General features: G+C 49.1%; 2 protein-coding genes across 11 annotated transcripts in view; one reads left to right on the top strand and one right to left on the bottom strand.

Moving 5' to 3' along the window:
- Positions 1–20267, bottom strand: part of KCTD10 (potassium channel tetramerization domain containing 10) — a 35158-nt gene extending 14891 nt beyond the window's left edge. For both annotated transcript variants that reach the window (XM_052654430.1, XM_052654431.1), the window contains exons 1-3: positions 20204–20267; positions 6750–6963; positions 277–446 (exon numbers count right to left, since the gene is read on the bottom strand). In XM_052654430.1, the coding sequence (XP_052510390.1) occupies positions 277–446; positions 6750–6963; positions 20204–20206 (387 nt within the window). In that variant the 5' untranslated portion in view covers positions 20207–20267. The remainder of the gene's footprint in view (positions 1–276; positions 447–6749; positions 6964–20203) is intronic.
- Positions 20268–20597: 330 nt separating this feature from the next.
- The window catches only part of UBE3B (ubiquitin protein ligase E3B), a 47613-nt gene continuing 41583 nt past the window's right edge, over positions 20598–26627 (top strand). The window contains exons 1-4 of one of the 9 annotated variants that reach the window (XM_052654347.1): positions 20598–20733; positions 22082–22225; positions 24502–24673; positions 25980–26161. In XM_052654347.1, the coding sequence (XP_052510307.1) occupies positions 26001–26161 (161 nt within the window). In that variant the 5' untranslated portion in view covers positions 20598–20733; positions 22082–22225; positions 24502–24673; positions 25980–26000. Of the gene's footprint in view, positions 20734–22029; positions 22226–24501; positions 24674–25979; positions 26162–26627 lie in introns of all 9 variants that reach the window. The other 8 variants (XM_052654348.1, XM_052654350.1, XM_052654351.1 and 5 more) reach the window with 8 other exon arrangements.

Below are 26627 nucleotides of genomic sequence, written 5' to 3'. Positions count from 1 at the left end.
AACAGTCCAGAAAACAGATCAAGTTGTATACCCCATAGCTGGGTACTGAAGGGCTGCAATGTACACAGGAGAGGACCTGAAACCATGGGGGCTGAAATATGCTGGAGAGCAGTCAGGTGGCCTGGGCATCCCCTCTCAGGGGTCAAGCTGGCCAGAGGGGAGCAGCCCCGAGGTCAACTCATTAACTCGCACAGCAGCTCAGGGAGGGAGGAACTGCCCTCCTCCACAGAGAGGGGAACCAGAGGCCGGTGGCCCCGGGGCAGGGGGGACACCTACTTGCAGGGCGGCCTGGCACTCTTCCACTAGGCCCTGGACCAGGTAGTACTTGGCTTCTGCCAGCAGCTCCTCGATCTCCCGACGGCTCTCGGGCAAGGGGACCGCCCCGTCACGAAGGTAGTTGAGTATCGTACCGAAGTGCTTGCCACACCGGTCAATGAGGATCCAGCCTGTGGTGGGAGGAGGCGGGAAGGAGGGGTTCGTCACCTGGGCATGCCTTTCCTGGAAGGCCCTGATGGGAATGGTGTGGCTCTTGGTTCCGTCCGCCTCCCAGGGACAGCAGGACCATGGAGGAGGCAGCGGCCTCACCTGCCTGGCTCCCAGCAATGGGCTGACAGAGGCCCTGCCTGGCAGCACCACCACAGCCTCCTGGCCCTGCTGGCTGCAGACACCGGACTCACTGGTCTTGGGCTCTTCCAGGTGCAGGGCCCCTGTGTCCTAAAAGCGCGTTTCTAAGTTGCCTCAAAAATCCCTTTGTCAAGTGCATCCCAAGAGGGCCTAATGCCCCACATTTGGATGAAAATAGGGTCCCAGTGACCACAACCCATGGACGATGGAAAGGCTTCTGGGGTGAAAACATCCACTCCTCCTTTTTCAACAATACTTTTTTCAGACTCCTACACAGCAGAGCCATTTCTAAGGAAGCAGAAGGCTCGCTGCCCACAGGCTGTGACATCTGGCTCCCAAAGGTGACCCCAGGCACTCACCAGCACCACCAGAAGAAATTCCACCCGTGACCCCACACAAGGCATTTAGGGACCTGAGATACGGTGGTGACCAGACAGACCCTGCCCTCGAGTGGTTCAGCCTGACCTGGGGAGACGGCACTGGCATTTACGGGAAATGGAAACAGCTCCCAGCTGCTGACCGGAAGCGGGCAGGGTGCAAAACTCTGCCTTGGGGCTGGGGGCAGGACAAGGCAAGCCCTCCCACTTATCAGCATCCTCTCCAGTCTCCAATCCCACACTGGCCTGCGATGCCCATTTCTCCTCCACTAGAAAGCCATGCTTCTCAGGATTCCTCAGCTGAAATGTACATGCTATTGGGAGGGGGAAAGTGGACTAGAGCCTGGGAAGCGGAGGACGAGGTACCAGAAAAGGAAGTAAGACCAAGCATGTCTCAAGAGAAAATGTGAAGCCAGACAGATGGAGGGGTCCGGGCCGGGCCTTCCCAACCCATGGCATCACCCCAGGAAGGGGGCCCCCCCGTCTCCTGCTGCATGCTGCAGGGGAGAAAACGCTGGTGCCCAGGGCAGACAGGAGGTTTACACAGCAATCAGTCACACTCTGCCTCTGCTTGCTCCCAGTCTGGGAAAAGCGCCAGGTTTCCACTCCGAAGACCACTATGTCCTTCCCGAGTCCTCCTCAGACCCAGGCCCTGGATCAGCAGAGGTCAACGAAGGCCAAGAGCAGCCAAGGCACCTTTTCACATCTGGAGTGGCAAGTCAGCCCACCTGCCCCAAACCCAGCACCACCACGGGTGCGCGGGTGCTCTAGCGCATGAGCTGGGTGGCGCCTATCACCATCACCAGCCATGCTGACAAGGCCATTTCCACGCTTCCCCAGCAGCTACTCCTCAGTCCACTGCTCCCGGGCCTTTGCTTACAGCTTGGTCATAGGCTCTGGTTTCCTGAGCACAGCACAAAGTTTATCCCCAGTTGCAGCAAATGCAAAGCAAAGGTGGGGCCCTGGATCCGAGAAAGGATGAGGTCTTCACGGGATGGCGAGTCCTGTCATCTTGATGGGGCCCCCTGATGCTACCGCTCCTTTCTCCAGCGGAGACAGCACAGTACAGGCTTAGCATCTGTCCGGCAGCTCAGATACTTGAGCAAACAGGACCACTGAGTGTCTGGGCGGGGCCAATCAGAGCACAGGCCCCGCCCCCCAAAGGGAGCTCCTCCCACTCCAGCCAAGAGTGGCCAGGCGGGGATGAAGTCCAGGGCTGAGAGCCCTGATACTCCAGGAAAAGCCAAAAAATGTAGATTTCCAGTGAAATCTCCTGATTTTTCAGTAAACTGAAGAGCTGATTCACTGGAAAAGATCCTGATGCTGGGAAAGGCTGAGGGCAAGAGCAGAAGGCCCCGGGGCAGCAGAGGATGAGGAGGTTAGATGACATCAGTGTCTCAATGGACGTGAGTTAAAGCAAACTCTGGGAAATACTGAAGGACAAGGAACCTGGTGTGCTGCAATCCCTGGGGTCTCAAAGAGTTCGGACATGACTTAGTGACTGAACAACAAAAATTGTAAACCTGTCATTAACCCACCACAGGGCAACCAAAACAGGGCCCACAGGCCACTAGCTTCTGACCTCTGTGTTACTGTGGATCAAGTACCCCCTTCCAATGCACTGACACGGTATTGTAAGACCGGATTACCTTCCCACCAGTTCTTGAGAGATACTCACTCTCCTACATTTTCCATAGATAAAAAGAGAGGTTCAGGGACATCCCCTCGTTGGGGAGGCCGCACTAAGCCACACAGAACAAGCGAGAAACTCCTTTCATTGCACAGAACTGAGGAATCATGCAGAACCTCGGTCTTTGGAGAAATGGCAACCAGTGCCACTCAGCTGCTCCGGGAAGAAAACCTCCTCCCCTGTCTCACCGAGTGGACAACTCGGCCGCTAAGAGCGAGGGCCCCTGAAATCAATTACCCGAGTGACACTCCAGAGTCTCCATAAACCAACAGCCGGACTGTGACGCTGGGCTCCGGCTCAAGAATGCTGCCAGGAAATGCTTGTGGTGAAGGAATCATACTTTGGACAAATAAGGGAAAAAAAAAAAGGAGAGCGAGGCGCGCTCTCCATGAGGTTTCAATTAGCGTTTTGACTTCAAAAATATTTTTGCTGCTTTCAGAGCAGGAATTGATCCCTTTGAAATGGTCAGCTCTGGTCCCTAGCATGTAGACAAGCTAAGAGAGGCCAAGCCACGTCAGGATGACCTGGAGTCCCCCAGCCCCTTGGGCAAGGCTGAAAGAAGGGTGAGGGGTGCAGACCCAGAGGCTCTTGGACGGATGGGCTGAGGGACGCACCCAGCGTGGGCCTCCGCTGGAAACCCAGCTCTGCGCTTGCCTGCTGGATGAGGTAGGCATTTCACTGAACCTCTCGGCCCAGCAGTTTCCCGTTCTAAAATGGTGCCTCCCTGCGCTGGCATAAAGGTGAGAGAATGTGCCGGAGCCACAGAGCACAATGCCAGGTCTATCGGCAGCACTCAAACCAGGTCTCTGACGCTGAGCCCTGTATACAGGTCCTTGTGACTGACACAGCATGTTCCAGCCCCGGGGAAGTGGTCTGCATGGCTTCCGGGGAACCTGGGAGAAGGCTCCACTTAGGGTCGGGGGCAGCAGACCACATACTTCCTCTCTCCTTCCCTCCCCCCCCTCCTCCAGGAAGTTTTCACTGACCTCTCCTCTGCCATACTAAGGTAGGTCTTTATGGTCCCAAACTTGCCTAGGTACTTGAGTCCCTATTATAAACTCAGACTCTTGGAAGCACCCTCCTTCCTGAACTGGGATCTCCAGGGCAGGGTTTCTCTGCTTCGGCACTCCTGACACTTTGGGTTTTCTTGGCTGCACTGGGCCTTCATTGCAGCACACAGGCTTTCTCTCTAGTTGTGGCCTGTGTGCTTCTCCTACTGCGGCGAGGGCTTAGCTGCCCTATGGCATGTGGGATCCTAGTTCCCTGGTCAGGAAGTTGAACCCTGTCCCCAGCACCAGAAGGCGGACTTTTAACCATCAGACCATCGAGGACGTCCCTACTGACACTTTGTGCTGTGCTCAGTCACATTTGTGTCCAACTTGGTGCAACCTTATGGACCGCAGCCTTCCAGGCTCCTCTGCCCATGGGATTCTCCAGGCAAGAAAACTAGAATGGGTTGCCATGCCCTCCTCCAGGGGATCTTCCTAACCCACACGATATACAGCTCAGACAGGCAGAAGAGCGTGGGGTGCATGAGAGTCTGCCGCCACCCCACCCTGGGTCCCCTCCCCAGAAGCCACCAGCTTCTCAGGCATCCTGTGGAGCTTTCTACCAACACAATGCACACAGTTTTGGACCTTCAGGGCCCTTGTTCCATAACCAGCAAGCGGTCCTGCTGGCTTCGCCCACCTGTTTGTGGCACACTTCACTGTCACCGACAGCCTTCTCACCTGAAGGCCAGGATGAAGCTGTGAGACGCAGAAAGTCTACCCTGTTTTGCAGAGTTGAGGGCGTGCTCAGGCCGTGGGTGGGGCTGTGCAGTGTCTCCCCAGGGGCCAACGGGATTGCTCTGCCAGCAGTGCCGGCTGGAGGACCAGACACCAAGCCTGACGTCACAGGCCTGAAAGGGCTTCGGTTCTAAGCCAGTGGTTGGGCCACAAGGCTGCCACACTCAGGCGCCCCGGCCCGAGGGCTGAGCCCACACCAAACCACACAAAGCAGATAGTAAGAGCTAGCCAGTTCTGCCTGCAGTAGCTTCCTCGTTTCCAGCTCTGTAAGTTTTGAAAAAGCCTTTCACCTCTCTGAGATGTGTGTGTATGTCAGCTGCTCAGTCATGTCCGACTCTTTGCAACCCCATGGACTGTGCCCACCAGGCTCCTCTGTCCATGGGATTCTCCAGGCAAGAACACTGGAGTGGGCTGCCATGCCTTTCTCCAGGAGATCTTCCCGACCCAGGGATCAAATCCAGGTTCCCCGCACTGCAGACAGATTCTTTACCATCTGAGCCATCAGGGAGTGGATTTCTCACTAATCAGTAACAGCAGCAGCCACCCCCCAAAGGGTTAGGGTGAGACTTAAATGTAACAAAGCCCCCACAAGGCCATACTGTGAGCTGTTCCTAATGGCTCGAAGCGGGCTGGCGCTCCCCTGAAGTGAAAACAGCTGTGGTTTGGCATATCCAAGCCCACACTCCTTCCCTGGGGATGCTGGGCTTTCCAGGAAGCCCCAGGCAAGCACACACACGGCAGCTGTTGAGAAGCCCACGCAGGCCCGCTGCTTCCACTCCCGGGAGTCTCCCAGCAGGGGGCGGGAAAGCCCTTGGACTGCGTCTCCTCTGTGACACGGCAACAGGCCACCAAAGGCGAGGGCCCTTCAGGGAGACGAGGCTCCCAGTCTGCCTCTGCAGTCACTCGGGCGCTTTTCCTGAGCCCCGCCAAGGACTGGGCAGGGCGGAAGTAAAGCCACAGTGATCCAGGGCTCTCAGATAAGGTCTGTTTCCTTCGGCAGCTGGGGCGCTATTGTCTTGATTTCCACAAACACTCCCGCAATGCTGGGTGTGGCCCAGCAGAGGGGACCCTCCCATTCCTAAGAAGCTCTGCGTTTTCTGGGTGCAGCGCGGAGGCAGCTCTGGGGCTCTGGCCTCGCCTGCTGCTGCTGGGCCAGAAACCCAAGGTCACTGGGAGCCAGGGGAAGCGGGACTTTGGGCCCTGCAGACTGGCTTTTCCAGGACAGAGGGAGATGCACCCACTGGTGGACAGCCCAAGGGTGCGCTCTCTTAGGATCTGAGAACACGATGTGCACACCGGGCCCAGGGCCCCCAGTGCCACCCCCGGGGTCAAAACTCGCCCCTCTCCCAGGCACTACCATCGCCAGAGACGCAGGGTGTCAGCACAGATGCCAGCCTCAGAAACAGGGAAGGTAAAAGGTAAGGTCAAGCCAGGCTGTGGCCTGGTCTCAAGGAAGCTCAGGCCAAGCAACGAAAGATGGGGCCATCTTTCAACCACATGCCACCTTCCCTCATAAACCCGGTCAGAGAAGGATGCTCTTTCAGGGTTCTGAGCATTCCCGGTGGGTTGGATGTAGGACCACTGTAAGCAAGTCTTCATCTTGTATTAACAGGACTTTCCATGAAAACAAAAACACCCCACACTGAATGCACATATACTCAACACTTCCTATGGACCAACAGCCCCAGGGAGGAGGTGTCACTGTGCCCATTTAGCAGATGGGGAAATGAGATGTCAACAGATTAAACAACTTGAGGAGGGCCACCAGACACGAGAACTGGGAGCTGCGACCCCAGTTCAGGTCTGTGAGTCCTCGACAGGTCCCAGCCTGTGAGGACAAGGGTCCCGAGCAGACGCTCCTGCCTCAGTCACACCTGAGTCTCACTCTGAGATCACAGGATCATCACGGAGAGAATGGGAAGGGAGCCAACCAGGGGAGCCAGTCCAGCGTCCGCTGCACAAAGCTGAGGCCGAGGAAGTGACATTCTCAAAGTCACAACGCAAGCCAAGTGGAGACTATGACCCCACTCACTTCCCCCAGGGGCCACCTCCGTCATCTTCAGGTCTCAGCTTAGGTGTCACCTCCTCAGGGAAGCCCTCCCTGACCACACCCCAGATAGATGTGGTCTCCATTACTAACACTCAAGGCTCCCTCCACGTCTGGTAACACCGAGCACAACAGGAAACCTGAGCCGGTTTTATGTTGCTCTTCTGAGCTGGAAGGAAGCCCTCGACAAGAAGCACAGCCCCGGCCCAGGACGCTGGGCTTACCTTCACTGTCGGTGAGCACCTCCATGCGCCCGCTGAACATGGCCTTCAGCATGGTGTCCTGCTTGGTCAGCGTCTGCATGGTGGTGTAGTACAGGGCTCCGCCCACGTTCAGCTTCACGTACTTGGAGCTGGGGCTTGTGCCCTTGAAGGAGGTGGTGCGGGTCGCAGCCGCTGGCACCGCTGAGCTCACCACACTTTCTCCTGACATCTCTTCCTGTCCGGGGACAAGACGCAGGGTCAGGGCACCAGGCCTGATTTCCTTTCCTCAACCAGTGGGCTGCGGCTGGCCTCCGATGAGTCCTGCTTAGTCCTAGTGTGTCCTGCACTGAGATCAAAGTTCACTCCCGGTCTTCACAGCTCAGGAAGAGTTCAGAGAAAAACCTGGATTTCTGGCTTCTCTTAAAATCAGAGGCCAGGCCTTCCCTGGTGGCTCCAGGGTAAAGAATCTGCCTGCCAAGGCAGGAGACGCAGGTTTGATCCCTGAGCCAGGAGGACCCCACACGCCATGGAGCAACTAAGCCTGGGAGCAGCAATGACTGAGCCTGCAAGCCTAGAGCCTGTGCTCTGCAAAGAGAAGCCACCGCAGTGAGAAGGCTGCACACCGCACTAGAGAGCGGGCCCTGCTCGCCACTAGAGAAAAGCAAGCAGAGCAATAGAGACCCGGCATAACAACAACAATCAGAGACCAGCTAGGCCAGCAGGGGAACGCGTGGTGTGAGCTGGGGTGCTGGCTGCCCCGTGGGCAGGCGTTGCAAGCCCCAACTGGCCCCAAACTCCACGCAGACAGCTGGGCTCACACACCTGCTTCACCTGTTAGGCCTGCAGATCTGAGTTTACCACTGAGTCCTGCATTACCAGGAGTTCCTTTGTGCCTACTGCTGATACGACTAAAGGGACACCCTGGCTGTACCCTAAAGCGGCTAAGAGCCCTGCTCTCTGTCCCCTCATCGCCACTTACCACGCAACAGCTGAAAGCAACACTTTTCAGCTGAATTACCCATGAAACAAGCTTGGAAGAAACTGAGTGTGATCTCAACTACCATTCCCCTCCAGGGAAAAAGTCTTTCCCAGGACTCAGTGAAAGACACAAAGATGCGGTGAAGTCAGTTACTGCAAAATTAGAAGCTTCCCGCACTAGCGTCGCCCCAGATAGCAACATCCACCGAGTCCCTCCCAGAACCCTGCTGGCAACTGTGTGCATCTCAGGTCATAGAAGCGGATGCCGGCTGGAACCTGGTGCGCGCGTACGCCCAACTGTTTATAAAATATAATTTCATTTGTACTGAACTACAGTTGGTTTACAACATTGTGCCAATCTCTGTGGCAGAGCACTGACTCGGTTATACATGTACACACATTTTTCATATTCTTTTCATTGCGGTTCCCTGTGTGCTACAGTTAGACCATGCTGCTTATCTAGCCTCTATCTAATAATCAAGTGGGCCTTATGAAGCATCACTACAAACAGAGCTCATGGAGGTGATGGAATGCCAGCTGAGCTATTTCAAATCCTAAAAGAAGATATTGTGAAAGTGCTGCACTCAATATGCCAGCAAATTTGGAGAAGTCAGCAGGGGCCACGGGACTGGAAAAGGCCAGTTTTCATTCCTATCCCAAAGAAAGGCAATGCCAAAGAATGTTCAAACTACCGCACAATTGCACTCATCTCACATGCTAGCAAAGTAATGCTCAAAATTCTCCAAGCCAGGCTTCAACAGTATATGAACCGTTCCAGATGTTCAAGCTGTATTTAGAAAAGGCAGAGGAACCAGAGATCAAATTGCCAACATCTGCTGGCAGGAGAAGTTCAGAAAAACATCTACTTCCACTTCACTGATGACGCTAACAACTGTGACTGTGTGGATCACAACAAACTGGGGAAAATTCTTGAAGAGATGGGAACACCAGAACACTTTACCTGCCGCCTGAGAAATCTGTATGCAGGTCAAAAAGCTACAGTTAGAACCAGACACCGAACAACAAACTGGTTCCCAATCAGGAAAGGAGTATCTCAAGGCTGTATACTGTCACCCTGCTTATTTAACTTATATGCAGAGTACATCATGCGAAATGCTGGGCTGGATGAAGCACAGGATGGATTCAAGATTGCCAGAAGAAATATCAATGACCTCAGATATGCAGATGGCACCACCCTTATGGAAGAAAATGAAGAGAACTAAACAGCCTCTTGATGAAAGTGAAAGAGGGCAAAAAAGCTGGCTTAAAACTCAACATTCAAAAAACGAAGATAGTGGCATCCAGTCCCATCAGTTGGGGAAACAATGGAAACCGTGACAGACTTTATTTTTGGGGCTCCAAAATCACTGCAGATGGTGACTGCAGCCATGAAATTATGAGATGCTTGCTCCTTGGAAACAAAAGCTATGACAAACCTAGACAGCATATTAAAAGCAGGGACATTACTTTGCTGACAAAGGTCTACACAGTCAAAGCCATGGTTTTTCCAGTAGTCATGTATGGATGTGAGAGTTGGACCATAAAGAAAGCTGAGTGCCGAAGAATTGATGCTTTTGAACTGTGCTGCTGGAAAAGACTCTTGAGAGTCCCTTGGACTGCAAGGAGATCAAACCAGTCCATCCTACAGGAAATCAGCCCTGAACATTCATTGGAAGGACTGATGCTGAAACTCCAATACTTTGGCCACCTGATGCGAAGAGCTGACTCACTGGAAAAGACCCTGATGCTGAGCAAGACTGAAGAAGGAGTACAGGATGACAGAGGGTGAGATGGTTGGATGGCATCACTGACTCGATGGACATGAGTCTGAGCAAACTCCGGGAGTTGGTGATGGACAGGGAAGCCTGGCATGCTGCAGTCCATGGCGTCGCAAAGAGTCGGACACAACTGAACGACTGAACTGAACTGATGTAATAGTTTACATCAGCTAATCCCAAACTTCCAGTAGAAAACTTTCTTGCATAGGTAAAATTCTACAGCTGGAGAAGTGTCCGAGAGTGGCTAAGTCTTTACTGAACCTGGGGATCGGTGCTGAGAAGGCAGCCCCTGATGGCCAGCAGCTACCTGGCCTGCACGCTGAGGCTCTGGGCTGCCTGCAGCCCATCACCACCAGACAAGGCCACTTGGTGGCGGACAGATCAAGATCCAAGCAAGGCCTCTCCGTGATTATGTCTGAACACGGACAAAAACACTGTCCCCCAAAAATGACCAGTAGGAGCCATGGCTGCTTCTTCCCCAATTAGAGCCCGAGCTCCATTCTTCCCACCTTGAAGGGAGGAATTACAGAGACCCAATCACAGAATTACCCCTATTTCCTGACAGCATTCTACACAAAGTGAAGCCCCACTTCCCTGATTTCTCCCCAAAATCACCCACCGCCAGCCAGAATCTCCTGAGCCACCTCATACTTCTCCCTCAAAGTATCAAGGAAACAAACTCAATTTTGACTACAAACATGCTCCTGGTTTTGGCTGGAGGACGTAAAACTATACTCTGATAACTGCAAAAGGATTTTTAAAAAATATTCTTTATTCCTTTGTCAGCCTTCCCACATGAACATGTATTACGTTGATAACTGATAAAAACAAACAAAAAAAAAGTGTCTTTTTTCTGCTGCAACACCTGGCATGTGGGATCTCTAACCAGGGATCGAACACATGTCCCTGCAGTGGAAATGTGGATTCTTAACCACTGGACCACCAGGCAAGTCCCACAGATGTTAATTTTTAAAGGGGCTAAGGGACTAACTGATGGCAACCTGCTATCCATTGATGATAGCAGAGGCAATGACCAATCTGTACGACCTCTGTCCCCTCAAGAGTGGCCTGGGGAACTGGTGTCAGGGCCTGTAGCGGGACACAGATGAAGGACGGCCTCCTGAAGAGAAGTGTTTTCTCAAGAAACTGTTCCTGCTCCATCACACAAAAACGGCACAAGCAGTTAAGGTTTGAAAAGCACAGGCTGAGCTCACCTGGGGTCTCTGTGGGCTGATGCCAAACACAAAAGACAGAGGCCAAGAGGCAGCAGGGCCCTCACCTCCCAGCTTCCTTCTGAAACCAGTCCCCTGATTTCAGTTGAAATTCGAGCCCTGGTTAGAGATCCCACATGCCAGGTGTTGCCACAGAAAAAAGACACTTTTGTTTATTTATCAGCTATCAACATAATACATGTTCATTGTGGGAAGGCTGAAAAAGAAAGGAATAAAGAATATTTTTAAAAAATCTTTTGCAGTATCAGAGTATAGTTTTATGCCCTCCAGCCAAAACCAGCTGGTGACACGAACAGTTCTCACCAACCACTTTCCCCGGAAAGACACATCGTCCATGGGATGACAGAAACAGCTTACGTGAATAAGGAATTTTGGAGAACTTTGAAGACCTGGAGCCAGGGGTTAGAAAGCTTATAGTTCAAGATGGTGGAGAAGGACTTGCGCTCATCTCCTCCTGCAAGAGCACCGAAACTGCAGCTAGGTGTCCAACAACCATCAACAGGAGCAACCAGAACTCACCAAAGTGAGACACCCGGCAAACAAGCCTCAGCAAGCCGGTAGGAAGGGCGCAATCACGAAGAAGTCAAATCCTACACCCGCCAGGCGGGTGACCCACAGACTGGAGAACAGTAATACCAAAGAAGTTCTCGCACTGCTGTGGAGGTTCTGAACCCCATGTCAGGCTTCTCAGCCCGGGGATCCGACAAAGGGACTGGGAATCCTCAGGGAATCTGACCTTGAAGGCCAGCAGCATTTGAGGATAGGACTCCCACGGGACTGGGGGAAACAGACTCCAGTCTTGAAGGGCACAAATGAAATCTTGCCCACACCAAGACCCAGAGGAGAGGAGAGGAGCAGTGACCCCACAGGAGACTGGACCAGAACTCCCTGCTAGTGTTGGAGGGCCTCCCGTGGAGCACGGGTCAGCAGGGCCTCACCACAGGGACGGGGGCACTGGCAGCAGCAGTCCAGGAGTGCCCCCTTGGCATGAACCCTCTTGGAGTTCATCCCTAACTCTACCACAGAGCCCAGGGCTGGGTCGTCTCAGGCCAAACAACTACCAGGAAGGGAGTGCAACCCACCTATCAGCAGACAGTTGGATTAAAGCTTTACTGAGCAAGGCCCTGCCCACCGGAGCAAGACTGAGTTTTTCCCATCTCCATCTCTCCCACCAGGAAGCTTATACAAGCCACAGCCTCCTCTGTCAGAGGGTGGACAGAAGAAGCAAGAAGAACCACAGTCCCACAGTAAATAAAACAAAAACCACATTAATCAGCATGAAAAAGCAGAAAGTTATGTCCCAGATGAAGGGACAAGATAAAACCCCAGAAAAATAACTAAGTGGAAATAGGCAATTTTCCAGAAAAAGAATTAAGAATAATGACAGTGAAGATGATTCAGGATCTCAGAAAAAGAATGCAGGCAAAGAATGAGAAGATGCAAGAAATGGTTAACAAAGACCTAGAAGAACAAAGGAACAAAGATGAATAATACAGTGGAAGGAATCAATGGTGGGAAAACTGAGGCAGAACAACACATAAATGACGTGGAGGACAGAATGGTGGAAATCACAGCCACAGAACAGAATACAGAAAAAAGAAAAGAAATGAAGACCGCCTAAGAGACCTCTGGGACAACATTAAACGCACCAACATTTGAATTATAGGAGTCCCAGAAGGAGGAGAGAGAGAGAAAGGACCTGAGAAAATATTTGAAGAGATAAGAGCTGAAAACTTCCCAAACATGGGAAAGGACACAGTCAACCAAGTTCAGGAACTATAGAGAATCCTAGGAAGAATAAACCAAGGAGGAACACACGGATACACATAGTAATCAAACTGACAAAAATGAAAGACACAGATAAAATACTAAAAGCAACAAGATAAAAACTACAAATAACATACGAGGGAACTCCCTTCAGGCTATCAGCTGACTTCTCAACAGAAACTCTACAAACCAGAAGAGAACGGCATGATATATTTAAAGTGATGAAAAGGAAGAAACTACTACCATGAATACTCCACCCAGCAAGACTTTCCTAAGAACAAAGCTAGTGGAGGTGATGGAATTCCAGTTGAGCTGTTTCAAATCCTGAAAGATGATGCTGTAAAAGTGCTGCACTCAATATGCCAGCAAATTTGGAAAACTCAGCAGTGGCCACACGACTGGAAAAGGTCAGTTTTCATTCCAATCCCAAAGAATGCTCAAACTACCGCACAATTGCACTCATCTCACATGCTAGTAAAGTAATGCTCAAAATTCTCCAAGCCAGACTTCAGCAATACGTGAACCGTGAACTCCCTGACGTTCAAGCTGGTTTTAGAAAAGGCAGAGGAACCAGGGATCAAATTGGCAACATCCGCTGGATCATCGAAAAAGCAAAAGAGTCCCAGAAAAACATCTATTTCTGCTTTATTGACTATGCCAAAGCCTTTGACTGTGTGGATCACAAGAAACTGTGGAAAATTCTGAAAGAGATGGGAATACCAGACCACCTAACCTGCCTCTTGAGAAATCTGTATGCAGGCCAGGAAGCAACAGTTAGAACTGGACATGGAACAACAGACTGGTTCCAAATAGGAAAAGGAGTACATCAAGGCTGTATATTGTCACCCTGCTTATTTAACTTCTATGCAGAGTACATCATGAGAAATGCTGGACTGGAAGAAACACAAGCTGGAGTCAGGATTGCCGGGAGAACTATCAATAACCTCAGATATGCGGATGACACCACCCTTATGGCAGAAAGTGAAGAGGAACTAAAAAGCCTCTTGATGAAAGTGAAAGAGGAGAGTGAAAACGTTGGCTTAAAGCTCAACATTCAGAAAACGAAGATCATGGCATCTGGTCCCATCACTTCATGGGAAATAGATGGGGAAACAGTAGAAACAGTGTCAGACTTTATTTTTGGGGGCTCCAAAATCACTGCAGATGTTGACTGCAGCCATGAAATTAAAAGACGCTTACTCCTTGGAAAAAAAGTTATGACCAACCTAGACAGCATATTCAAAGCAGAGACATTACTTTGCCGACTAAGGTCCGTCTAGTCAAGGCTATGGTTTTTCCTGTGGTCATGTATGGATGTGAGAGTTGGACTGTGAAGAAGGCTGAGCACCGAAGAGTTGATGCGTTTGAACTGTGGTGTTGGAGAAGACTCTTGAGAGTCCCTTGGACTGCAAGGAGATCCAACCAGTCCATTCTGAAGGAGATCAACCCTGGGATTTCTTTGGAAGGAATGATGCTAAAGCTGAAACTCCAGTACTTTGGCCACCTCATGCGAAGAGTTGACTCATTAGAAAAGACTCCGATGCTGGGAGAGATTGGGGGCAGGAGAAGGGGACGACAGAGGATGAGATGGCTGGATGGCATCACCGACTCGATGGACGTGAGCCTGAGTGAACTCCGGGAGATGGTGATGAACAGGGAGGCCTGGCGTGCTGTGATTCATGGGGTCGCAAAGAGTCAGACATGACTGAGCGACTGAAGTGAACTGAAACCATCTTTACAACAAATGCTAAAGGAACTTCTCTAGGCAGGAAACGAGAAGGAAAATACCTATCTACAGAAAATAAACCCAAAACAATTAAGAAAACGTAATAGGATCACACATATTGATAATTACCTTATATGTAAATGGATTAAATACACCAACCAAAAGACACAGACTGGCTGAGATGAAAATATGTGAATATATGCACTTCCACTTATCACATCACTCTGCTTGATCCTTCAAACTGTATGTAATTACTTTATATTGTTAGGGTAAACACATTCCCCTGTGGCCTGCAACTGTAATGACCTTTTATTTTTTTTGTCTGGCTACTGACTGTGAAAATGGATAAGTATTCTTCATTATTGTGATTATGTAACTATTGCTCACTTAATAGCACTGTATCATGATTGGTCAACAGAAAAATAATAAAGAGTTTTACATCACCAAAATTGTCATTTAATAGAAAAACCTGCACTTTTAAAAATCCAGATGCATATCAGAACTATCTTGGAATTTTTTGAAAAATACTAAAGGCCAGATATTGCTATTTTTTTTTCTGCCAGAGCTCAATATGTTTCTAATGAGCAGCCATGTTTAAAAACTGGACTATATAAGGATCTTTTACTTTTATCTAGTTTGTTTCACTTTTTCTATTTCATATTCAGCGCTCCCATTTAACTTAGTTTGTTTTCCAATTTCTCCATCTCTTTTTCTGATGTTCTTTCTCAAGTCTTTATCAAGAGTAGTAAAGCTCTTGTATACACATATAAAAATAATATGCATAACGTATATTTTAGAAAACATGAATTTTTGCCTAACTAAAAAATTTATGACATTTTGATTCCACTTGTTTGACTTAGCCTGAATAGAATGTTAAAATTCTAATTAAAAAAAAATAGATATGCAACAAGCAACAAAGGTTTACTGTATAGCACAGGCAACTATGGTCAATATCTTATAATAACCTATACAGGAAAATAATTTCAAAAATAATATATGTGTATATGTATAACTCAATCACATTTCTGTGTACCTGAAACATTGTAAGTCAACTACACTTCAATAAAATACAAATATTAGAGGAAAAAAGCTTGTATTTATGGTTTTTGAGGGGTTTGGGGTGGGATAGGAGTTCACTAAGGAAATCTGCCCCAAAATGGAAATATTTTTTTAAGCACCTTTGTCAGATCGAAATTTACACAAAAATAAATATGTTTTCGGGAGATGATGTAGCATTTTGTAAGGTACCTAACATGAAACAGGTAAATAAAAGTCATAACAGATAATTCTGTGTATTGTACTTGTTTTGCTTTCCAATACCTTTTTAAAGATAATGTATATACGATCAATGTTTTCTTGTATCTATTTTGGTCGCCTTGGATCTGAGCTGCAGCACATAGGGTCTTCGCTGAGGCGCACAGGCTCTCGAGTTGTGGCATGGAGGCTCCAGAGCCGGAGGGCTCGGTAGTTGCGGCACGGCCTCAGTTGCCTTCAGGCATGTGGGCTCTTCCTGGACCAGGGATCGAACCTGTGTTCCCTACACTGCGACACAGGTTCTTAACCACTGGACCATCAGGGAAGTCCCAATAAAGTGTATTTTAAGTGCAGAGTTGGATGAGTTTTGATCAATGGATGCATCTATGTGTATGTTAGCTGCTCAGTCAGGTCTGACTCTTTGCAACCCCAAGGACTATAGCCCACCAGGCTCCTCTCTTTATGTGATTTCCCAGGCAAGAATACTGGAGTGGGTGGGCATTCCCTTCTCCAGGGCATCTTCCCGACCCAGGGATGGAAGCCCGGTGTCCCTCACTGCAGTTAAGATTCTTCACTGTTTGAGTCACAAGGGAAGCCCATATATGTAGCCCCTACTCAAGACAGAGAACACTTGCATCACTCCAGAGAGCCCCTTTCCCGAAGATGCCACTGTTCTACTGTGTATCATCACAAACAACCATTTAAAATTCAACCAGGGACTTCCCTGGTGGCCCAGTGGCTGAGACTTCGTGCTCCCAATACAGGGGGCCCAGGGTCAATCCCTGGTCAGAGAACTAGATCCTGCATGCTGCAATTAAGGCCTGGCGTAGCCAAATAAATATTTAAACAAATAAAATCTAAACAGTGCTGGAAGACAGCTATCATTATTTCCCTTCTGTGAATCTGGATACCTTGAGCCCACATTCAGTCACTTCCTGAAGTGCATGATGACAGAGGCGGCCTGGTGACAAACCGAGAGAAGAACGTGGGCAAGTCCTGCCTGGCCTCAAGCCCACGATTTTATCAATGGTCACACTTGGTACATACAGAGCTAGGACATGGAAATTGAGAAAGGGGACCTCACCTCAGTCATCTTCAGAAAAGCTCCAAAATAAAGACAGGAAGCCATGGCTGAGGGCTTGGGTTTGCAAATCCGACCTGAGTTTAAGCCCCTGGCCCTGCAACTGACCACCTGTGGGAGCCTGAAGGAGCCATGAGTCTGTGCTTAGCCACTCGGTCGTGTCCTACTCTTCTCCACCCTCAGGCTATACCCCGCCAGGCTTCTATATCCGTGGGAATTTTCAGGCAAGAATACTGGAGTGGGTTGTCATTTCCTCCTCCAGGGGATCTTTCTGACCCAGGGATCGCACCTGCATCTTTTGGGTCTCCTGCATTGCAGGCAGATTCTTTACCTGCTGAGCCATCAAGGAAGCCCGTGTGGAACCTAGTCTGGTCTAGCAAGCGGGACAGCAGCCAAGTCTCCCTCCCAGGGCCGTGGTGACAGAAGCCCCAGAGGGTGCTGGGCCCAGCCCCTGGCTCAGAGCAACAGGAACCACCCACACCATGATCACCTGAGGATGTGCTCCCAGTCTCAGATTCTCTTCTCTTCGGAAACCATTTCCAGCTCTACTGACATCTGACTGAATTACTAAGAGGATGAAGGTGGAAAATATCTTGGTCTAGCTTGAGAATTCCAAATGGACAAAGCAAGCCTCACACCTTTTTGGAGCCCACTTCAATACTAGGAGAGGACCTCGGGAAACACGGTTCTGGCTGTTGTCTGTCCCTAAGCCCGAGTCACATGAAGCAGGGACACTAAGCTGTAGACAAGGAGGCTCTCACAGCCAAACCTCTCTTCGGAGGACTCCCCAGCCATCCTTGCTGGGATCCTGCTTTGTTTCAAAGGCTGGAGTTCATTATCAATGAGATTGGGGAGGTGAGGCGGGAGAGAGCAAAACCGGCTACAAGAAACACAGGTAATCAATACTCGACATATTGGTTACCAATTTTATTCAATCAAAAGTTTACTCTAATTATATCAGTAAGTCTAGCTTTCTTTTTCCCACCTCCTCTGAGCACTCTCAATGGTGGCTCTGCACTTACCAAAAAAAAAAAAAATACTGATGCCTGGGCTCAACCCGTCTGGGGATGTGGCCGGGAAATAGAAATTTAAAATTCCAACTCCCTGGGTGATTCTAGTGTGCAGCCAAGATTGCACCCACAGTTCTAAAAGATCTGTGTCACCCCCGGGTCAAACAGGCTACATTTAACTTCCTGGTCTTGCAGAAGCTGCCCCTCCTCTGGCTCCATGGGCCCTATGAATTCTGGACCACACATAAAAATAAGCCAAATCAGAAACAAAAGCAGGCCTCTGCTTCACAGCTTCAGGCCACACACAGAGAGGAAGTAACTGTACACTAGCTTAAAAAAAATAAAAATCAGCCGTAAGGGAAAGCCCTTGACTTGAAGAGAGATCCAGGCAAGTAAGTACAATAGGAAAAAGATACTGAATCCCTCAACCTCTAAAGTGTTCTCTACACCTCTCCGCAGAACTGTCTTCCTTGTCGTGTGTTGGAGGAGACGTGTGTGGGGAAGATTTGAACAAGAGTTTAGCAAACTTGGACTGCAGTTCTGTGTGACGTTTAGACACACCAAGTCTGTTTCCTAACTTTTTTTTTTTAAACTATGTGTTCCACCTGGGAGGATCTGATAAGGGTATTTACTGATTTATTTGGCTGAGTCGGGTCTTAGCTGTGATACGTGGGATCTTCTACCTTCGTTGCGGCATACAGGATCTCTAGTTGCTGCATGTGGCATCTAGTTCCTGAGAGCAGGGATCAAACCCAGGCCTCATGCATTGGGACCACGGAGTCTTAGCCAATGGATCACCAGGGAAGTCTCTCAGTTTCCTTACTCATAACATGAAGTTAAAGCCAAAATCTTCAGAATAATCCTCAAGGAATAAATGTTTAAAAAAAAAAAAAAAAAGACAGTGTCCTTTCCCTTCTGCTCCCCAAGCTATCCTTAAGACCAGAGGGTCCTAGCCCAGGCAGTACTGGAATTACCTGGGTGCTCTTAGATGTGCTGAGTTGGCTTCAGCCCAAAACAATTAATCAAATTGTGGAAAGGTGTGGAAACTCAGAAACTAGTGTTTAAAAAGCTCTTCAGGTGATTCTAATGTGCAGCCACAAAGCTCAGGTGTTCTTTAACTAGATCTAAGGGTTCATTGCCTTGAGGCTAATTATAAAACTTCCCAACTCTGGGCACTTCTGGAATTCAAAAAGTCTGTTCCATTTCAAATCAACTAAATTCAACCAGTCACAAAACTGTAGCATTATTTGGTATCGAAAACCTACAGGATAGCCACTGCTACTTCCAAGTGTTTTGTTAAATTACTTGGTCTTCCAGTGTTGTCCAGACCATTGTCCTATTTCTTTCAACAGTCTAGTGAGAAAAATGTCATCATTAATCCCATTTTCAAAGGGAAAATGAAAGTATCAGAACTATTAGGGTCCTCTGACTCCCACTCTCATGCACTTCTCATAACAGCCCAAATCAAGGAATCATGACTTTAATCATTTGCAGGGCTTGCTGGGCCTTACCCCCAGATTAACTCAGTAGTCTGGTAGGGTTTTAAAACTTGGCCATTTCTAACAAGTTCCCAGGTGATGCTGTGGGTCTGGGGACCACAGTTTGAGAACCACTGCTTCAATGCTGCCTTTCCCTTAGGGTGGAACTTACTTGGCACAGAAATGGAGTAGTTCAAAGTCAGATACAGGTAGAGAGTTATTTCTTCTTCCATATTGGCCTTGGGACTGGTGTTCCCTAAGACTGCACTTTTCAAGGAAGAGACTCCGGACAAACAAGTAAAAAAAAGGGTCTGGGCTGAACTTTGGTCATTCCCAGTCAGGGACAAAGCCAAACAACAAAGCCCTGAAGGATTCCAAGCACAGAGAAACATTCCCACAGATAGGCGATAAGACGGTGAGACATCCCGAGCTCCTTAGGTGTGGCCGCCCCAGTCTCGACGGAAGTTGACTAGATAGGTACCCGGGCACCAGTTAAGGTGCTGAACTGCGTGGCGAAAGTACCCTGATCTCAGGCCCCTGGCATCCCTCCGCGGAGTTCCCAGCATCTAATACACGCCCGCCCACAGGCTCCTTCTCGTTTCTTTTCTCCACGCCACTGGCCCGAATACTCAGACGCACCTCGCCCACTTCCCTGAAACCCAGCGACTTTAGCACAACTTCCAAAAACCCCAAACGCCCCGCTCCAAGCAATCTCACTTCGCTCTCTCGTCACCTACACATCCACTTTCACAATCCTTCCTATTTTCCTCATTTTCCACCCCCAAAGTCCATTTTCAATGACATCTCTTTGTTCTCTTCGCAATCACCAATTCTCATTTCTAACCAGCACTGGTGGTCCGGCTCACCACTACCACTCAACCCCCACAACTTACTCAAGCACGTATCTACTCCCCAAGCCCAAATACCCTTTCCCGCGTCCCCAAGAGCCTGGGACAAGCCCCCCACCCACAACAGAGGCACAATTCTCCGCCCAGAGCCCTTCCCCCACCCCCAACCTCGCCCCCCATCCAACCTCCCAACCTCCTCTCCCCTATCGCGACAGTCCCTCGTCGCACCCCTTCATCTCGGTCCCTGCCCTCTCTATTCTGCCTCTGACCGGCTCTCTCAAGCCGCTCTGCAGCCCCTAGTCGGCGGGCAACGCCCTCCTTACCATGAAAAGCCGGAGGAAGCCGGAGTCTCCAAACCCGGACTGAAAGAGACAGGAAACACCCAGCTCTCGTGAGCCGCGGGCGGAGGCGGGGCCGGGGCGGGGACTTCCGCTGTCTGCCCTCACTTCCGCCCCGCAGAGGACACCTTCCTAACGGGTCCGTCATACTAATACTAGATAGAGACTGCTTTTCTTCCAAGCTCCCTAGCTAGAATGGGTTGCGTCTCTTCTCGGCTGGGTCAGGCGTTTATCCCTCTCCTGAATGCTCCGCTTTTCCAGCTCCCATAAATGACAACAAAATGCAGGGAGGTTTTCCCATCCGGACGAAGAAGCTCTTCGGAACTGTCGTTTACGGAACTGGTTGTTGTTTTCCGACGGAACTCTCAGAGTGAACACCCCGGGGCAAGATGGCGGTCGGACCTCGGCCGCTGCCTCCGGGTCTGGCAGAGCTCGGGGGTATTGGGTTGAAGCGGTGGTAACTGCGGCCCTGATCCCGAGCGCCGGGGCCTCGAGCGGATAAAGGTCTACGGCCTGTGGGTAGCGAGTGGGAACAGGGTTGTGGGTTGTCCGGGTGGTGAGATCGGGGTCTGGGAGGGAGTTAGCCCTAGGGCCGGGTCCCTGCTTCGCCTGGTCGGGGTTGCAGGTGCTGGGGGCTGGCTTTTGGGCTCCAGGGGACGTTTTTCCGTGGCCTTTTTATTTCCGGAGCTACCGAGATAAAAAGAGGCAATAGGCCATTATAAACAGACTAGTGCTGGGTGAAAAAAATTTGTTATTGTGGTTGTTGATGCCGAGGACAGACGCCGGACCTCAGAAGTCATCCGAACCGGAGTTCCAACCGATTCCCTATAACCTTGAGTGAATTCCTTCCCTTCTCTGTGCCTCAGTTTCCAACTCTGTAAAATGGAGTAACTAGCTCCTGTCAAATGGAGGAGCTCGTGTAACTCAAGTTTTAGTACGATGCCTGACGGCTCTCAATAAAAACAGCTGCAGTTATTGATAACAGTAAAGAAAAACCTGGTAGTAATCTGACTCTATGTTGGCCCCACGGGCAGTCTTGCATTCTCGACTTTGCCTTCTGTGAATGGGGGCGTCCCTGGGTCTTCTCTGTTTCACTTAAAATAAGTAATTGTTTTGGAGTTAGAGATGAGTTCAAAATCAGGAGCCTTGTGAACTCTGACAAGTCATGTCCCTCTCTGAATATAGTTTTCTCTGTGGGAGGGTGGTAGCATGCACCTGTATAGGCTGCAGCCTTCAATAAATGATAGCTGTTATCATTAATCTAAGTCCTGTTGCTTATTCTTAAGAAAATTAGGCTATTGAGACCTGATAGAGCTGTTGAAAAGTCAGAGGTGATTAAATATCTGTACAGTCTTTGACCCATGGTCCATGCTTAACCAGTGGTGATGGTCATTCAACCTGGCTGCCCAGCTGTTCCCACCATGAGTGGAGAATTCTTTGGGGCTCAGACAGCAGTTGGTATTTATGTGCTTCATTTTTAGATGACACTCTGTGGTCTGTCAGGCTCTTTCATAGCTCTCCATGAAGTTGAGCTCATCCAGAAAAGACTGAATCTCTTATGGAACTGTAGAAGTAGGGTCCTAACTATTAAAATCTTGGCTCTGTCCCTTACTAGTGGTCTAACCTGGGCTACGTGTGTGTGTGTGTCAGTTGCTCAGTGGTGTCCGACTCTTTGTGACCCCATAGACTGTAGCCCACCAGACTCCTCTGTCCATGGAATTCTCCAGGCAAGAATGCTGGAATGGATAGCCATTTCCTTCTCAGGGGATCTTTCTGACCCAGGGATCGAATCTGGGTCTCCTGTGTTGCAGGCAGATTCTTTACCATCTGAGCTCCAGGAAAATCCCAAACTTCAATTTACAGAAAAGGAAATTGAGGCGTACAGAGGATAAGGACCTTGGCCAAATGAGAAAGGATCAGAACTGAAAAAAACCAAAGGCGGCTTTGACCCAGGGCTTTCTCTGCTATACACAGCCTTTCCTTTCATCCTCCAGGGCATTTAGCAGAGTAAGTACCTCACAAATACTTCTGATGTGTTTTTATTTGATTGATGAACTGTAATCGACATTATGCAGCTAGAAGAAGTAAAGAAGAAAGGATTCGAAAAACTGCAAAATATAAGCTGTTACGTGGTGTAAACAGAAACCAGCATATAGCATTGCCAAGGGGTTGGTGAGCGCAAGAAAGAGCCCCCTGGGAGAAGTGAAGTTTTTGAAATAGCCTTATAGGTGCTTAGTCACAGTTTGCATGCAACCTCCCGTTCTTCTGTCGGGGAAGAGCTCTCTCTTCTTCTTCTCCCTCCCCATCTTTCCCTTGCCCCCCAAAAGAGGCTGTCTCCATGTTAAGGAAAGAGTATACCATTGTGCTCATGGCTTGGGCAGGTTTGTTTGCAGCTCTGAGAGGCCTGAAGCTGTCCCCTAGTCTAAACAGGGCCCAAGCCGAAGGCTTCATAGCCCAGGTGACAGGACTGGTGATAGAAAAAACTCTTAACAGGTGACCATTCTTTCCTACCCACAGACCCAGAGTGCCTGTACAGATAAGGGCCTTTAGTAAAGTGTTTTTAAAAGGCAGATCTTTGTGTGTGTAAAAATAATCTGTCAGGCTTATTGACTGTGTGCCCTGTCAGCCACTTCGACGGGTGCTTGATGTCATCATCTCATTCAGTCCTTACGATCAGCCTCTAAGCTGATTAACAGACAAGACAGGACGGCTCAGAGCTGTATCTCCGCAGTACACAGCACAGCTACGGATCACTCCAGCTCTGCGTGCCTCTCACAATGCCATGTCGCCCGACCACATGCCTTCTGTGGAGAATTCAAGAAAACAGACCAGTTAGGGAAGCAAAATGTCCCACAGTCCCACTACCTCAAAGCAACCATTCTTCTGTAATTGAAATATAGTTGATGTATAATACATGTAAGTTACAGGGGTGCAATATACGGTGACTCAGTTTTTAAAGGTTGTCCTCCATTTGCAGTTTAAAACATTGGCCACATTGCCCCACGTTGTATAAAATATCCTTATGGCTTGTTTTGTTTTCTGTTGTTGCACTGGGTCTTTGTTGCTGCGTGCGGGCTTTCTCTAGCTGTGGCGAGTGACGGCTACTCTCCAGTGGTGTGCAGGGTTCTCATTGCCGTGGGTCCTCTTGTTGAGGAGCTCAGGTTCTAGAATACAGGCTCAGTAGTTGTGGAACATGGGCTTAGTTGTCCCTTGGCATGTGGGATCTTCCCAGACCAGGGATCGAACCCCTGTCCCCTGCATTGCGAGGCTGATTCTTAACCACCAGACCACCAGGAAAGCTCCTGTAGCTTATTTCATACCTTCCAGTTTGTACCTCTTAGTGCCTTACCTTACGCTACCCTTTTCTCCTTCCCTGGCCCCACTGGCAACCACTTGTTCTGTGAATCTGTGAGCTTGCTCCTTTTTTGTTATATTCACTGGTTAAAACAAGCATTCCTGTTTTTTCCCCAGTTTTGTATCTACCTGTGCACAGGACTTTTTCGTGATGTAATTGGGGTCATAGGGAAGAACCTTTTGTATTCTATTACAAGTTAATCCCTAAAGGGATGTTGCATATAAGCCTAAATTATACTCAGTGGCCCATCTTTGGGAACTCTGCCTCCCAGCTAATGAGCCTTAAGCTAAAATACCTTTGTTTAGCTCATAGGAAATATCCTGACCAGGCCCACCCATGAATGACTGCCGGGAGGAAGACCTGAACACATCCTGTCTGGAGGCTGACGGGAACCAAGAAATGTTTGACTTTATTCCCTCCCTTTTTAGTATAAAAGAAGCTTGAATTCTAATTCAGGCTAGATGGTTCTTTGGGACATGAGTCCACCATCTTCTCGGTTTGCTGTCTTCTCAAATAAAGTCACTGTTCCCTGCCCCAGCAGTGGTCTCTTGACTTATTGGACTGTTGTGTGACAAGCAGTGTGAGCCTGAACTCAATGACAGTATTGGTTCACAGCCAGCTCCTTTTTCATTTCTTAAGCATAAACATTGTTCCAGTTTGCTAAAAATGCCAAACGTAATTTGCAATGGCTTTTAAACATTCCATTCCCTGTGTTATTCTTTCTTGGTTGCCATCATAAAGCCTACAGCTCTAATTCAGCAACTTCTTTGGGCTTATTCTCAACCTGCTTCCTTTAAACTGAGGACTGGGGAGATACGTGTGCCATTTAGATCTGATATTAATTAATTAAAGAGGACACGGGTGGGTTTTTTTGTTTGTTTGTTTTTATTTAAACCAGAGGCCCTGTTTTTATTACTTTTTTTTTCAGTGACGAAGATAAGACGAAGCCCTGCCTATAAAACTCAATCCAAAATCTGGATTTTTTTTCTTTTGCAAGAAAAGACAAGCTCCTCTGAAGTGAGAAGCCGCCCTCAGCCGTGAGTCCTGTGTAAGATCACTAATGATTACCTGACGTTTCTGCGTCACCAGCAGGTCCTCAGGTGAGAAGACTCTATTGCCTGTCTTCTCACACTCCCTCCTGGGATCAGGTGAAAGTTTCAGGATCGAATTATAGGTACTGAGTCACAGTCTGCACGCAACCTCCTGCCTTAATATTGGTTAGGGGCTCCCTCTACTGCTCCCTCCTCCACCACCGCCCCCCCCCCCAACCCCAGGAGGGTCTGTCTCCATGTTTGTCTTGAGAATTACTGATGAGAGACCAGCATGTTGGCAAAGCTTTGTTTACCAGCTGTGGATCAGCGTTGAACAGGGGTCACACAGGTGCCTCGATGTGTGGACATGGGAGGAGCCTCACGTGACCCTTTTTATCCTGGATGTTTTCACGTGGGCACTGCTTTGAGTGGGGTAACCTGGTAAAGAGATGGTTTTCCAGAAGTCTGAATTTCTGAATAGTTCATTTCAGTGCCTGTGTCCGCCAAGCTGATTATTTTGCATAAAAGGACAAAGTTTTCAAGCATCTAAAGACATTATCTCAGTGTGAGAGGCTCCATGGACCAGTGCTGTGTGCTCTAGGCTGATAACCACAACCCCCCCTTTGGGAAAAGACAGTTACTAGTGATTTAGATGACACTATAATGGCTAATTGAGAGCCTCTGTCCAAGAATACCAGTCTGTGGATGGGGGCATCTCTGCTCTAATGTCTTCATCAGCCCTTGGCCAAATGGGAATAGTAAGGACAACAGAATAAGTTGTCCTTAGAACCAAACACATTCAATGTAATGGATTGTCTCACATTCTGGAATCACGTACCTTTGGCTTTCTTTATGTTTAATTGGCCCTTAAAAAAAATGAAAGGCTCCTTTTGTGCTGGACACAAAGTAGGTATCAGTAAATATTTGTTGAGTGAATGAATGAATAAAATAATGGTAATAGTAAATAATTATGTTTAACGTTTTGCCCTCCAGTCTTTACTCGGCAAAATAAAAACTGACTGTTCAGTGAAATATCCAGGGACCTTTGACTTAGAGGATGCCTGGTTTGAATTAGAGCTTTATAGATGGAATCGATTCATGCTTTGTTTATTCATTAAACGATTACTGAGCCTGAACCCTATGCCAGGCGCTGTGTTCTTTCTCTTAAGAAAATGTAATTATTTAGTATGGGAGAAAGCGTCGCTGGTCTGGGGAGTTGCATGAAAGGAGCTGATATGAAGTTGGGACTCGTGCCAGGAGAGCCATTAGCCCTTGGGAAGGGTGCCAGGGCTTTCTGCCCTTTGCTCCTAAGCCCCTCTCCGTGAGTGTTTTTCATATCATGACTGACATCAGCCACTGGCTGTTTTCCTTGCAGGGTTTGTGCAAGTTTGCAAACATGTTCACCGTTTCTCAGACCTCGAGAGCTTGGTTTATCGACAGAGCCCGTCAGGCTCGAGAGGAAAGGCTGGTGCAGAAGGAACGAGAACGGGCGGCCGTGGAGATTCAGGCCCACATACGGAGCTTTCTCTGTCGGCGTCAACTGCAAAGAGAAATCAGGTGGGGGGCAGGAATCCTCAGCACATGTTTTTTTTTTAATGTTGTTTTCTGCAACTTAAAAAGGTATATTTATTTTGGCTGTGCCGGGTCTTTGTTGCTGCATGCCAGCTTTTCTCCAGTTGTGACAAGCGGGAGCTGCTCTCGAGTTGTGATGAGAGGGCTGCTGCCTGTGGTGGTTTCTCCTGTTGCAGAGGATAGGCTGTGGGCATACAGGCTTCAGTAACTGCAGCTTGCAGCCTCTAGAGTGTGGGCTCAGTACCTAGGCACTGGGGCTTAGTTGCTCTGGGGCACATGGGATCGCCTCACACCAGCGACTGAACCCACGTCCCCTGTGTTGGCAGGCAGATTCCTAACCAGTGGACCACCAGGGAAGGCCCAGCACGTTTATTTTTATTCCCAATAAATTGGGGGGTGGGGGGTGGAAACCAGTTAGTATTTTCTTAGAGTTCTTAAACAGCCTTCTAGC

The sequence above is a fragment of the Budorcas taxicolor genome, chromosome 17, assembly GCF_023091745.1.
Source record: "Budorcas taxicolor isolate Tak-1 chromosome 17, Takin1.1, whole genome shotgun sequence".
In the NCBI taxonomy this organism is placed as follows: Eukaryota; Metazoa; Chordata; class Mammalia; order Artiodactyla; family Bovidae; genus Budorcas; species Budorcas taxicolor.
Note: the sequence above shows the minus strand (reverse complement) of the source record. Positions and strands in the feature narration are given on the sequence as shown.